Below are 14,612 nucleotides of genomic sequence, written 5' to 3'. Positions count from 1 at the left end.
CACAAAATACTAGTAAATCAATGCAACTAGTAAGAGCTGAGCAGAATCTTTCCAGAACTAAACCTGTTTCTAAGAGATCTCATGAAACAGATTTTGAAGATGAAAATCAAGTTGTAATCTCTAAGAAGAAGATTGAAGTTAGATCACCATTTATTAATTTATGTTAAATAAAACTTCAAATACTTTTTCAAAATTGATCTTTCTTCAGAATAATGTTGGAAGAAATGAAAAGTCAATGCATACATGTCTTGATATTGGGTTTGAAAAGAAAATTGATTATAATTTATTTCAGGAACCATAGATGAGCTCAGATAATCAGTTTACAGTCTCTCATAATGCATATTATTGCATTCTTCCTGAGAATAAAGATTTGAGATCTAGAGTAGCTATTTTTCCTAGAAAACAGTCCAGATATCAACCCTGCTTAAGATCTGATATATGCTCTAGTAATGATCTTCTAGTTATAGATATTAAAGATAAATACAATCAGTTTGAAACCATACAACTGATAAATATCTATAATCAAAAAGATCTAGAGGACAACTCAAATCTTTGGACTATTGAGAGAGAATTAGTAAATATCTCAGCTTCTCAATACTCTATTGTTACTGGAGATATAAATGCTCAACATTCATGGTGGAATTCAAATATAGTCAATTCAGTTAGAGCTGAAAAACTAGTAGAATGGCTTGAGGAGAATAATATGGATTTAATAAATGAGATAGACAGAGAAACTTTCTTCAGACCAAATCTATCATCTAAATCAATTATAGATTTGACCTTCTTCTCCACCAATTTAACTCAAAAGATACATGAGTGGTGAATTGATGAAGCTCTTCACTCTGGCTCTGATTATGAAATTATTAAATTCAGTATTGAACTAAATACTGAAAATCTTGTTGAAAATCCACCCTATTCAAATCAATATAACTTTCAGAAAGCTAATTGGGATGAAGTAAATAAATCTCTTCTTCAAAATCTAGAAAAAGAAGAATTTCAATAGAGTTCAATAGAAAATACTCTATCAGAACTTGAATTAGAAGCAATTAAATTAAAAAATCTAATTCAAAGCTCTACTGAGAAACACATTTCCAAAAAGAGAATAACTGAAAGATCTAAGCCTTGGTGGAATAATGAGCTAAAAATCAAGAGAAAAGCTATGACAAAAGCCTTTAGAGAACTGAAGAATAAGCAAGTTAGCTTAGAGTTCTTTCAACAAACTAGAAATGACTACTTTAATGCTATTAAAAAGGCAAAGTCATCTTGTTGGAATGAATTTCTGGAAAATGCTCAAGGAAAAGAGATTTTTAAAGCATATAAATATACCAAAGAAAAAAGAGTGGAAAAAACTTTTATTCTAGAATTCTCAAACTCTGAAAACGAAATAGAAAATAAAGCTATTTCATTTAAAGAGAAATGCAATGCTTTTATAAAAACTCTTTTCAGAGAACCACCAAGTTATCCACCAATAAATTGGAATGAATATCATGAAAATCCAGATTGGAAATGGCCTAATCTTCAAGAAATAGAGATTAAGAACTTTATTTTTTCAGGCTTCAAAATCAGTACACCTGGCCCAGATGGTATATCCTTTCTTATACTACAAAAAATCTATCCAGTACTTAAAGATAGATTTTTCAAGTTATACTCTATACTATTTGAAAAGAGATATTATCCAGAAATCTGGAGAGAAGCTACTGGAGTTATTCTAAAGAAACCAAATAGAAAAGCTTTATTACCAAAATCTTACAGAATCATCTCTTCACTTAACTGCTTGAGAAAAGTTATAGAGAGAGTTATTGCTTCTAGACTTTCTTATTGGGCCTCCCAAAATAAACTACTATATTTTGATCAGTTTGAAGGAAAGAAGCAATGCTCTGCTATAGATGCTGTAATGAGTTTAGTACATGATATTCAATTAGCAAAAGCCAATAAATTGGTAGCCTCAGCTCTCTTTATTGATATAAAAGGAGCATTTGACTATATTTCACTAAATAGACTATTAAAAGTCTTCTCTGATTTGCAACTACCTAAATCACTAGCTATATGCATTTTTTATTTTATGCAAACAAGAAAAATCTAACTGGTTTTTGATGGTGAGAAACAACAAGCAAAGATATCTATAAATATTGAAATTCCTCAAGATTCACCTCTATCTCCAATACTTTTCTCTATATATACTATATTTCTCTTTAAGAATAATAATGATCTAGATCTTAAAGATATCAGAATTTCTAGTTATATAGATGATACTGAACTTGTTGTCTTCTCTTTCTTAATAGAAGAAAACTGCTTTAAGTTAGATAAAGCTTTACAAGCAATGTCTAATAGACAAGATTCTCATGTAGTTCAATTTGATATGGAAAAAACTGAGTTAATCCACTTTACTAAATTATTTAGTGAAGATAACTCAGTTAAACTACATGATCAAGTTTTTAAACCAAAAAAACTAGTGGGATAGTTAGGTATTTGGCTTGACAATACTCTTACTTTCAAGAACCATGTTCAAATTAAGATATCAGCTGCTGAAAGAGTTCTTAATTAAATAATCAGACTTTCAAATACTGGAAAAAGTCTTACTTTTCAAGCTATGAGACAACTTTATATAGCTTGTATTACTTCAGTAGCTGATTATGGTGTTCAGATTTGATGGAAGAATCAAAAGAATCTTCTCCATAAGTATGAGAAACTTTAAAACTCTGCTTTAAGAAAGGTTCTAGGAGCTTTTAAAACTTCTCCAATTTATGCTATGAAGATTGAAGCTGCTATTTCTCCTGCTAAAGTAAGGTTTAATAGACTATGCAGAAACTATGCTTATAGACTATTAAAAATGCAAAAAGAATATACAATCAGAAAAAGAGTATCTTCTAGCTTTCCACCTTATAATAATGGTGTCAATCTTGATTGGAGAAGGTTTTTAGATTGGAATCAATCAGAATTAAATAATGAATATGTTGTACAAACATCAACTAAAAGAAAAAGAAAAAGAAGAAAAATCAAGTATCCAAGTCAACTATTTAGAATTTGTTCAATGATTTCAAATATATTACCTTCTCTAAAAACAGAGAGAATCAAAGCAAAATAGAATGCACCTTGGTCTGAAAACCTAGCTGATTTGATAGATATTCAAATTGAAAATTCAGACAAGAAAACAGCTAAAGATAGTCACATAAATAAAATTAAAAATCTAGATAATAGATCTTTAATTCTCTATTCAGATAGATCCAAAGCTGAAGAAAGTCAATATGCTGGTGCTGGTGTATACAATCTACAAGATAATATTAGATTTTCATGAAATCTAGGAAAATATTTTGAAGTCTTTGATGCAGAACTGTTTGCCATAGATAAAGCATTTAAATTAGCAAGTTCTATCTCTCAGTCTCAATCAAGATCAATATCAGATATCTGGGTGTTTTCTGATAGTCAAGCTGCTATTCAGAGACTCATAAATCAAGATCTTAATTCTGGCTTATATTATCTTCAATCTATAAGAAAACTGCTAAGTCTATTAAAAATCAGCAAATTAATCTACATCTTCATTGGGTTCCTGCACATGTAAATATACATGGAAATGAACAAGCTGATCTAGCAGTAAAGAAAGCTACAGAATTAAATCAAGTTTGTTCTGAAAGATATATATTTCTTACTTATATAAAAAGACAAATAAAAGAACAAGCAATGATAGAGTGGTTTGAAGATCTTTTTAATAGAGAAAGTTCTACAAATCACTACTCTTAATTCAAAATAAAACCCAGATGGAAAGCATCTACTGTTTCTATATCTAAGAAGATATGGTCAACTATTTGCCAATTAAAGCTTGGTCATGGATATTTTAGATCTTATCTAATAAGATTATCTGACTACTCTTTTAATTTATGCTATTTCTGTAATTGTGTTGAAAATGTAAAGCATCTACTATTAGACTGCTCAGCTTATCATACTGAAAGAAGAAAAATTCAACAAGAACTTAATATTTCTCAACTATCTTTAAATTTTATTTTTGAAACTCAATTAGACTTAAAATGGCTAGTTTTATTTCTGAAATGTACTGGAATAGCTACTAGACAGTGGCTTTTCCAAATATGCTAATTTTATTTCTTTTTGATTTGTATCATATTGCTACAAGAATTATTATTTTCCTTTAAAATTAATATTATGTCCTATCTGCTATTTGACTTTTGTGGAGAAAGAACATCTCATATTGTCTTGAAATACTTTGAATTTTTTTCTTTATTCAGTTTCTACAATATATACTAAGTAAATTCTAACAGAGAAGCTGTTAGGTAGTCTTCATAGTTACTGACTGTGTAAGACTATAATGAATAATAATAATAATAATAAATATAGATTCTGTTACTTTTTATATTTTTGCCAATAACTCCACAACCATTAATTGTACACATATGAGAATACCACCTTTCAAATTGTCTCTCTGACCTGCTCAGAATGACCCTATTTTTATTAAAAAATATCAACTTTTCCATATTATGTTTTACTCACTATTTGTACTATATATTTTATATTTTTGCTAATAACTCTACTACTATCTACTTTACAGATATAACACTATCTCTGTTCAAATTATCTTACTAACCTGCTTAGAATCCTCTTATTTTCATTATAATATATCTACTTTTGCATCTTATGTTTTACTCACTATTTGCTTTATACAGCTAACCCTAACTTTAATTCTAATTACTTAATTTTCTGTTACTTTTTTATATTTCTGCCAATAACTCTACAATCATTAATTATAGACATGTGAAACTACTACTATTCAAGTTATCTCTTTGACCTGCTTAGAATATCTCTATTTTTGTTAAAATATATTAACTTTCACATCTTATGTCAGTGTCAGTATTTGCTATATAAAATATATATATTTGCTAATAACTCTATAAAACTACTACTGTTTAAATCATCTCTCTGATCTGCTTATAATTATTTTATTTTTCTTACTATATATTCACTACTTGTGGAGAAAAAGTCCATCTAACAGAAATTACAATTTTAATTACTGTAAAAAATAATACTAATTTATTTTGAATTTTTGTTACTTCTATATTTTTGCCAATAACTCTACAATTATTAATTATGTAAATATAATACTATCATACCTTAAGTTATCTCTCTAATCCAGTGCTTAAAATATTCTTATTTTTGTTACAATATATCAACTTTTAAATATTGTATTTTTGTTACTATTTGCTCTATACTTTCTGTTACATCTTCATATTTGCTAACAACTCAAAAACTATTAATTATATAACTATAACAGAACTATTATTTGAATTATGTTTCTGATCTACTTATAATAATTTTATTTTTATTACTGTATCTTAACTTATGCAGTCTTGTAACTTAGTTACTATTTAATTTATATATATATCTGCATCTGCATCTTTTATCTGCATTTTGCATCTGCATCTTGCATCTGCATCTAAATTCAATTTTATTACTGTGCTTATCAGAACTCTAATTCATCTAAATACTTATTTCAGTACTTTGTACAACTCTAGTCTACTTAAATATTTATTAAACTACTTACTAGCTCTCTAACTCTGTCTTACCCTCTTTTTTGTTGATTAATTATTTACTAACTCTGATGCCAGCTATTACTACTTTTAAACTGAAGTAGTCAGACAAATAATATAATTAAAAATTAAAAAAAAAACTTTTATTTTTAATCTTTTTATACTAACTGCAATTCTCTATCTGACTAATTAACCAGAATCTTGTTCTAAGATAACACTCTAAACTTGAAATATATAATTCACTAGAAATATAAACATTTGTCTGATATACAATCTTATTATATATATATAGTAGCTCTCTACTCTAAACTCTTTTTCTAGACCCTATCTTAGTATTTTATTATTATATTTATCTAGCTGACAATAAATATTTGTTTCCAACTGTATCTAGTTAATCTTCTAACCATTTCTTAATTTAACAGCTTCTTATTATTATAAATATAGGCTTAGATTAATCAAGCATCAGATAGTATGAAATCTCCAGAAGATGTTACATGGCCTAACTTGTGAGAATCATACATGTGAATCAGCATAATAAAAATTCTATAGAAGAAATTTTATATAGAAAAAAGTACATGAGATAAAAGATCTGGTATTGGCAACTATCTACAACTTGTAGACAAGATTGCCACTAGCTCTCAACAAGAGATTTATGCAGTGGCAGCCTTTTATGTGTACTTATAAGCATATGACTTAGTGCCTTGCAAGAACACATGTACTTTCAACAGCTCACAAGCTGAGGCTCTGGACTCTTGTAAGTGTTGTTTGTCTGTATAAGGAGTTTGTGGGTGAATTCTTACATAACTCTGAATATATAATAATAACATAATTCTTACAGATTATAGAAATCTCAGTATTTAGACTTCTAGTTCACAGATTTATATATTCTATATATAACTCTCTCTCATCAGTTGCAGGCATTAATCTACTTAGCTCTTTTGTACAACAAAAATTGACAGCAAAATTGATGGCAAAAACTAACAACCAAAATTAACAACTAAAATTAACAGCAAAATTGACAGCAAAAATTGACAGTCAAAATTGATGATGGTCAAAATTGACAGTAAAAATTGATAGTAAAAATTAATGGCCAAAATTGATGATGCCAAAATTGACAGCCAAAATTGATGACAGTCAAAATCAACAACACCAAAATTGACAGTCAAAATTGATGACAGTCAAAATCAACAACACCAAAATTGACAATGGTAAAAATTGACGACACCAAAATTGACAACAGTCAAAATTGACAGTAAAAATTCATGACACCAAAATTGACAACAGTAAAAATTGACAGCCAAAATTGACAGTGAAAATTGACAACAGTAAAAATTGACAGTAAAAATTGACAACAGCCAAAATTGATGGTAAAAATTGACAACGCCAAAATTGACAACAGTAAAAATTGACAGCCAAAATTGACAGTGAAAATTGACAACAGTAAAAATTGACGATGCCAAATTTGACAACCAAAATTGACAACCAAAATTGACAGCAAAAATTGACAGCAAAAATTGACAGCTAAAATTTACAGCAAAAATTGATGACCAAAATTGATGCTGAAATTGCCAGCAAATATTTACAGTGAAAATTAATGATCAAAATTGATGGTGAAATTTAACAACCAAAATTGACCATAAAAATTGGCAGTCAAAACTGACTTAAGAAGCCAGTGCTGTCACAACTATACTTTCCCTTCTGCATGATGAGTGACCTGCTGAGACACTTGATCTAAACACCCAATGGCCTTTTGACTTTGTATCTGTGCTTTCTCAAACTCAGACTGATTGAGTACTTGTGTTGTTTGCCCTCTTCCTGCAGCTTTGCACTAATATGCCTTCATGGCAGTTCTGTACTGATTGTAATAGAAGATCTCTATCTGTGCAACTTTCAACCACTGCTGTATACACTTCTGATGCTGTGCATGTTTTTCCTGCTTTCTCACCAGACTTTCTGAATCAGAATCCTCTTCAAGATTTATTCTGCTCAGTCTTGACCCAAGAAGTGTCAGATTGCTGTTGGGCTGGGGCCAAGAGCAAGACTGCCAGGATTGAGTTGCTATTGGAAGGTCCATGCTCCAGACCTGCTGCCTCTCTGTCTCAACAAGAGCCTGGATGTGTAACACAAGCTGAGATGTAAGTCACTTGCAATTGGTATGCAGCTGGCTTGCAGATTGGCCCTCTTTCTCTGTAAATGAGTGCAGGACATAATGTTCAGCCATAGTGGCCTGAAGATGGTAGCTTAGCTTACTGAAATGCACACCAACAGCCAGCAAAAAGACTGCTGAATTAGAGGACATTACTGTGGGAACAGAATGTTGACCTTGTTCAATGGCAAGCCAGACATCAACATTACTGGGGACTGAGGGAAGAGCCACATCCAGAGGCAAAGATTGACCACCAGCCTCCCAACCTGCCAGGGGCAGCTCATTAATCATGTCCAGCTTAATGATGGTGAGTTCTGGCTGGTACTGCTGAAGGTAGTTAACCAGTCCTGAATGAGTGCTAGTCCAGCTTTGCAGTTTCCCTCCCTTTCCACATGTCCAGAAGACTGCCATGCTTGAATAGGGCAAGATTCAGTGACTGCAGATAAAGGTCTGCTTCACAATTGTCTGTCACTCACAGGCCTGCTGAACCCCATACATACAGACAATGATATCAAAGAACTGGTGAAAGAGGACCTGGTACTGCTTTAACTTCCAGTGTTTCTACAGCCAGTCACCATTATTCCCATTGCTGTTCCAGCCCCAGAGTCATGCAAAGAGTATCTCAATGTTCCTGACTTTTATCCTGAAACCTGTGATGAACTGGATGTCTTTCTGAAAGTGAAAATGTTGAAAGACTTGTGAGATACCAGCACAGATGAGTGGTATATTATCATTGCATGTGTTCTCAAGTCTAGTGAGATGGAGTGGCTGCTGGATGATACAGTTAGCCAGACTTCTGAAGACATTCTTCCAGAAAACCCTCAGACAGAGAATCACCAGCAGCTGCAGCAGCAGTGCAGAGTGAGCAGGATCTAGATGAACATCCAGCATGTGGCTGAATATGTCATGAAAGAGCATGAAGTCAGACTTGGACTCAATCAGTCACCAGTACTGTGGGTGGTAGGCCATCTGTAGAGTTGGGGTGTTGAAGACCATGTGCACCTGATATGGTGGCTTGAATGTCATGGCTGTCCAGTCAAGCTTGTCAAGAAACCAAGCATAGTCATACAGCTCCAGTGTAGATGCCATCCCAAGGCCCTCCTGAATCCTCTCCATGTCAGAACCCTCTTGGGGTGGTTGCATCTGGTGATCAAGCTACAGGCCACTGCTGTGGCTGAGGTGATTGCCCTGGCCTCCATACACATACAGAAGACATTAAAGAAACATCATCATCACCCAAGTATATTTCCAGTGCACCACAGTGTGTGGCTGCAGGCTGTAGACCATCTCAAACCCAGTGCACAGCTTGTTGATGTTCCACTGCAGCCACCCCAGAAGCTGATCAGTATGATAGTTGAGGAAGAGCACTGGGCATTGAGGCACAACTGTAGAATGATTGGCTAGATCACTTTCCCAGAGAATTCAGTCCATGGCCTGCAGAACAGCAGCAGTGACCCAGTACTCCTCCCAAGTCTCATAAAATCACTGGTGGCAGTTGGAAATGGCAACATGGCACCATCACTTGGTGTGGATGTACATGTGCAGCAAGGCCAGAGAGGAATGGCTGATGGCCTTTCCAATATGCTGCCAGATCCATACCAGTCCAGGATCCAGAGCCAATATGTCCAGGTTCTCATTTGCAAACAGGGAATGCTTGCTGGCCACAAAGATCTTCTTGATGGTGTTGTAGAACTGGCAGTAGAGCAGACTCCAGCAGCAAAGTAGGGAGCACTGGTGCAGCTCTAGCATCATGGACCCCAGATCATGCAGGAACAATAGCAGATAGAACTGCTTGCACCAGGACTCTTTCTGTAGATATTCATGTTCTGAATCAGAAGCCTGGGCATTGGCAACCAGTGCACCACCTGCTGAATGTTCATTCAGATTACTGGTATTCTCATCATCTTCATCTTCACTGCTCTTACTGAGCTCTGGCTGATATGCATCTTCATCTTCACTTCTGAGTGCCAGCTCCACCAATCTGTATTGAATGTTGCTGGAGTCTGAGGCCTCAGACATCACTCTTTGCTGGACATGACTGTGAAGTCAGCAGAACTGTTGGAGCTGGACAGCTGCTGCTGGATGGTCATTGTTGATCTGCATCTCCATTAAATTGTCCAGTAAGCTATCAGACTCAGATGAAGTGGAAGAAGAGATTCTTTGTGCAGCTGGTGAATCTCTCAGCCATTCACAGAAACAATCCAGGCAGCAACATCACCAGATGAACATGCAGGGCACATGTGTTGACTCCTGGTGTGACAGGAAGCTCCAGAGTGAGACCACCTTCTTGCCAATATTATAGAAGCTGATGGTCAGATAGTGCCTGTCCACAGCCTGATTCCATATGCAAAAGAAGGCATCACACATGCCAGACCAGATGGCATGCTGGATCAAGAGCTTCAGATTCTTAGCAGTCAGAAGAAGCATAAGTTCCTGAAAGTGCTGAAGCCCTGGATCTTGAACAATTGTCTGCACATACTTTCAGAGACAGTGAAGTTCTGCTGGCTGTAGTAGAAAGTGGAACTCCTGTACCCATGGTTGCTTATGGAAAGTCTGATTGCAGCCTTCTGCCTGAGCTGCAGTGGAACTGAGCTGGACATGTGTGGCACTGGATGGCAGGTGGAGAAGTGTAGATGCAGAGTAAACATGATGGAGAGCTGGAAGAAAGACCTTGTCTGTCCAGAGAGCATACTCCTGCTCTATAATGATGTAGTGCTGGCACTGGAGACTGAAAAGCCAGGGGAAGAGAATGTAAACCTCAATCTCAGGAAATTCAACCAGTCATTCAAACAGAAGATGAGAGATCCAGTGGACTGGTCTCTGGGACCAGCAGACTCTTTCAGTCTGCTCATCTCTCCACTGGACTGAAATGAAATCCAGGTGAAGAGAACTCTTCAGGTTGCTTGTCAGAAACCAGTTGGCTTTCTATTGGAACCCCTCACAGGCCACTGCAAGACTCAAGGCCAGACCACCAGCACTATCAATGTCAATCATGGCATGCAGGGATGCTGGCATCAGAATAGTATCATCTTCCAGATCAATGGTCATGGGGCATGGAGGCACTTTCTCATAGGCTAAAGGCTCTACCAATGCGGACATCCCACTGTATAGCCTTTGGCACTGATGAACTGGCAGGATGGTGTCCCACTGTATGGGATAGGAAGACATGCTGGCATGCTCTAAGACATCTGGACATTCCCAGCTTGCCATCTGTAAGAGAGACACTGTTAGCATGGAGAGCAGCTCTGATGCAGCATGAGCCTCAGTAGAGCACCCATGATAGATCTGCAGCTGTGCCACCAGCTCCTGTACAAGTATGTTATCTTCTTCTGTTGGTTCCACTGTATTTGTGGGCAGGAAGGGTCCATGATCCAATCTTGGCCCTGGTGTACTGGGCCTGGACAGGCCTGAAGGCATTAGCAGTGATGCTGGATCTAGAATGTAGTTAGAGATTTAAAATGCTTGATCATCTTATCCTGTTGCAGACAACTGACCATTCTCACTACTGCTGGATTCTGCTGGTGATGGAGAGCTCTCATGCTCCATTTTGTCAGACTCAGACTCAAGCAAACCCTCTTCAATCATGTCTGGTGGCTCAGAGCTTCTGCACTCAACAGGCACTGCATCAAGAGCTTCCTGTAGGTCCACAAACACATAGGCTGAATCCTCAACAGGCTGGGAAAGACTGGCCGCACTTCAGAAATTGCAGGTCAAGAAGATATTCTGAAACAATGTTGATGTGCTTGCTGATGTGACTGCTTGCAGCTGCTGTTGTCATCTTCAATATGCTTGCACTCATGCCCAAACTGCATCCCTCTCAGTTGCATACTTGCATGGCCACCCACAGCCCATGCTGACTGAAGTGGTTTTCACTGATGTGCTTACTGCATGGAGAAATTACAGAGGATACACTGGAATAATATTAACCCTGAAGTGTCTGAGCCAGAGTCTTGAGGTGGGTGAGATTTTGGCTGGGCTTACTGGGTGAAATGAACATTTGTGATAGATCAGAAATGCCACTCTTCTGATCATCCCAAGCCTATGAATCTAGTAAAAATGTCAGCCTCTTTCTTCCACCAACTTTAAGCCTACAATTGAAGCTCTGTTTTCTCCATTGCTTTATTGCAACCATCTCAGATCATCTCTTTGGTAGTCTGAGGCTTCATCCTGGTCCCTTCTCTTCTCTTTCCTGTTCTTCCAGTTGTTGAATGGATTGCTGTTGACCATGGTAGCTCAGAGATATTCCAGTACCCAGCCATAATCTTCCAGCACAGAGACAGAGCCACACCTCTCCAGTGCCTTCACTGTACTTTAAAGAAAAAAAGCAAGAAGGACACCAAATCAGCCCCAGTCCTCATTATTAGTGATGGTGGGAAGCAGTCAACACACACTGTTGAACAGTTCTCTGTCAAGCAACATGCCTCTAGGTGGTGAGTAGCAGCCCTGAATCTTATGGTCCTATGTATACCATCAATTAACAGGTGGTTCTGGATAAAGGTCTTGCCCAAACCACTCCTTCCAACAAGAGTACACCATCTCCAAGTCCCATGAGTGTTCCTGCATGTACATTATACAACAGCAAGCCCAATCTGAAAAGCCAGAACCAATGGCTATCTAGCTCTCAATCAGTAACACCAGAAGAGGTTTTGGCTTCTGATAATTCAATTTCACATCAGATAAGCAACAGGCACTCAGAGATGATCTGTCAAGAGAATAGAAAAGAAAAGACATCTAGATTGAGCCAGAGCCCAGTTCTGGAGGACAGCTGCTTTCAAAAACAATCAAGACCCTTGCTCAGCAGCTCTCAAGTGCCAACACCAATCCAGACACCACAGAAAGAGAGAGAGACATCAGAATAATTCTCCTGCTTGACTGACAACTCTTCTGATGCTGACACTGGCTATTCTGGAAACCATCATCAACAATCAAGCACAATTAGTTCATTAGCAGCATACTCAACATTGGCTTCAGATCTGGATGTGAATCTGGATGGATGGAATCACATCAACAACTCAGTACAGAGGAGTTCAAGAGAACACTTGCTTTATAGACAGCAGAGGGAGATCAGATGTGTGGAGAAGATGATAGAAAGGAGAGCAAATTGCAGAAGCAGGCATTGCAGATGGCCATGCATCCAAATAAGATGGTCTGCTGAAGAGACCACAAGACTGGTGCAGCTGTAAAAGAGGCATGGCAACAACTGGACTTTGATCAAAGAGCTGGACAAGAATATGCCTGAGCCCAGACTGTGGAACTGTACACAGGTGGACCTTAAGAATCAGATGCAAAATATGAAGATTGGCCTTATGAGATATGCAGTGGCCTTCTGTATGGGGCAGTCTGATCTTGTAAACTAACATTTGACCACAGGAGAGGTGATCCAGTACCAGATGACTACTGTCAGATTCACCTAGATGACCAGCACCTGAAATCAATTGCACAAGGGCAGCTAAGACAACAAGAATGAGAATAGCTTCCAGGCACCCTAGCATGATTGGACAAGTATTATGGACCCAATGAGATGATTGGGGAAAGGTTTCATATGCAGCACAGCAGAAGAGAAGCAGCCTATTAAGCTGACTTAGGGAAATAGTTGTTTCAAGCTGATCAGATACTTTGCCTGTGAAGCCACTGCTGGACATGCTGCATAAAATTTGGCAATTCTGGCTTGGATTATATGCATCCATTAGCAAATCACAGTAGCAGGAAATATTATGCTGAAAACATCAGAATGAGAGTAAAAGAAGACACTGTAGCAGATTCAAGATAATATAAGGAAAGCTGAAGAGAACAGATCTATAGAAGAGAAGATATGCAAATGATAAAACCCAGACTTCTGTCACCTAATTCAGAGGCTCCATCTTGCAGTCAATGTTTGCAGATGAAAACCAGCAGTCAAAATTAACAATGGTCAAAATTGATGGCCAGAATTGATGGTCAAAATTGACAGTAAAAATGGATAACAGCCAAAATTGATGATGCCAAAATTGACAGTGAAAATTGATGATGGTCAAAATTGACAACACCAAAATTGATGGTCAGAATTGATGACACCAAAATTGACAGTAAAAATTGACAACAGTCAAAATTGATGATGCCAAAATTGACAGTAAAAATTGATGATGGTCAAAATTGATGACACCAAAATTGACAGTAAAAATTGATGATGGTCAAAATTGACAGCCAAGATTGGTCACAGCGGTCAAAATTGACAGTGAAAATTGACAATGGTAAAAATTGACAGTAAAAATTGACAGCCAAAATTGACAACGCCAAAATTGACAGTAAAAATTGACGGTCAAAATTGACAGTAAAAATTGATGATGGTCAAAATTGACAACACCAAAATTGATGGTCAGAATTGATGACACTAAAATTGATGGTTAAAATTGACGACAGTCAAAATTGACAACGCCAAAATTGACAGTCAAAATTGACAACACCAAAATTGATGACACCAAAATTGACAGTAAAAATTGATGATGCCAAAATTGACAGTAAAAATTGACAATGGTCAAAATTGATGACACCAAAATTGATGGTCAGAATTGACAACACCAAAATTGATGGTCAAAATTGACAACACCAAAATTGACAGTAAAAATTGATGATGGTCAAAATTGACAGTCAAAATTGACAACAGCAAAATTGGTCACGGCAGTCAAAATTAATGGTCAAAATTGATGACAGCAAAATTGGTCATGGTGGTCAAAATTGATGGTCAAAATTGATGATGGTAAAAATTGATGATGCCAAAATTGATGGTCAGAATTGACAACACCAAAATTGATGATTAAAATTGACAATGCCAAAATTGACAGTAAAAATTGACAACAGTCAAAATTGACAGCCAAAATTGACAGTAAAAATTGATGACAGTCAAAATTGACAGCCAAAATTGGTCATGGTGGTCAAAATTGACAGTGAAAATT

The 14,612-nt window shown here is 36.3% G+C and overlaps 2 protein-coding genes across 2 annotated transcripts; both read right to left on the bottom strand.

The window, feature by feature from the left end:
• Window positions 1–7,362: 7,362 nt before the first annotated feature.
• Window positions 7,363–8,091, bottom strand: CIMG_13153 (uncharacterized protein; the record flags this gene model as incomplete). The annotated part of the gene is made up of 2 exons (XM_001243505.2): window positions 7,363–7,487; window positions 7,785–8,091. 2 exons carry the CDS (start codon window positions 8,089–8,091, stop codon window positions 7,363–7,365), a joined length of 432 nt encoding a protein of 143 aa, XP_001243506.2.
• Window positions 8,092–9,198: 1,107 nt separating this feature from the next.
• On the bottom strand, window positions 9,199–10,216 carry CIMG_13152 (uncharacterized protein; the record flags this gene model as incomplete). Its single annotated transcript, XM_001243504.2, has 3 exons — window positions 9,199–9,718; window positions 9,899–10,113; window positions 10,160–10,216. The coding sequence occupies 3 exons, from the start codon at window positions 10,214–10,216 to the stop codon at window positions 9,199–9,201; spliced, it is 792 nt and encodes a 263-aa protein (XP_001243505.2).
• Window positions 10,217–14,612: the final 4,396 nt, after the last annotated feature.

Source organism: Coccidioides immitis (assembly GCF_000149335.2).
Source record: "Coccidioides immitis RS genomic scaffold supercont3.2, whole genome shotgun sequence".
NCBI classification, from domain to species: domain Eukaryota; kingdom Fungi; phylum Ascomycota; class Eurotiomycetes; order Onygenales; family Onygenaceae; genus Coccidioides; species Coccidioides immitis.
The sequence above is the reverse complement of the archived record's forward strand: the minus strand, read 5'-3'. Positions and strand labels throughout refer to the sequence as shown.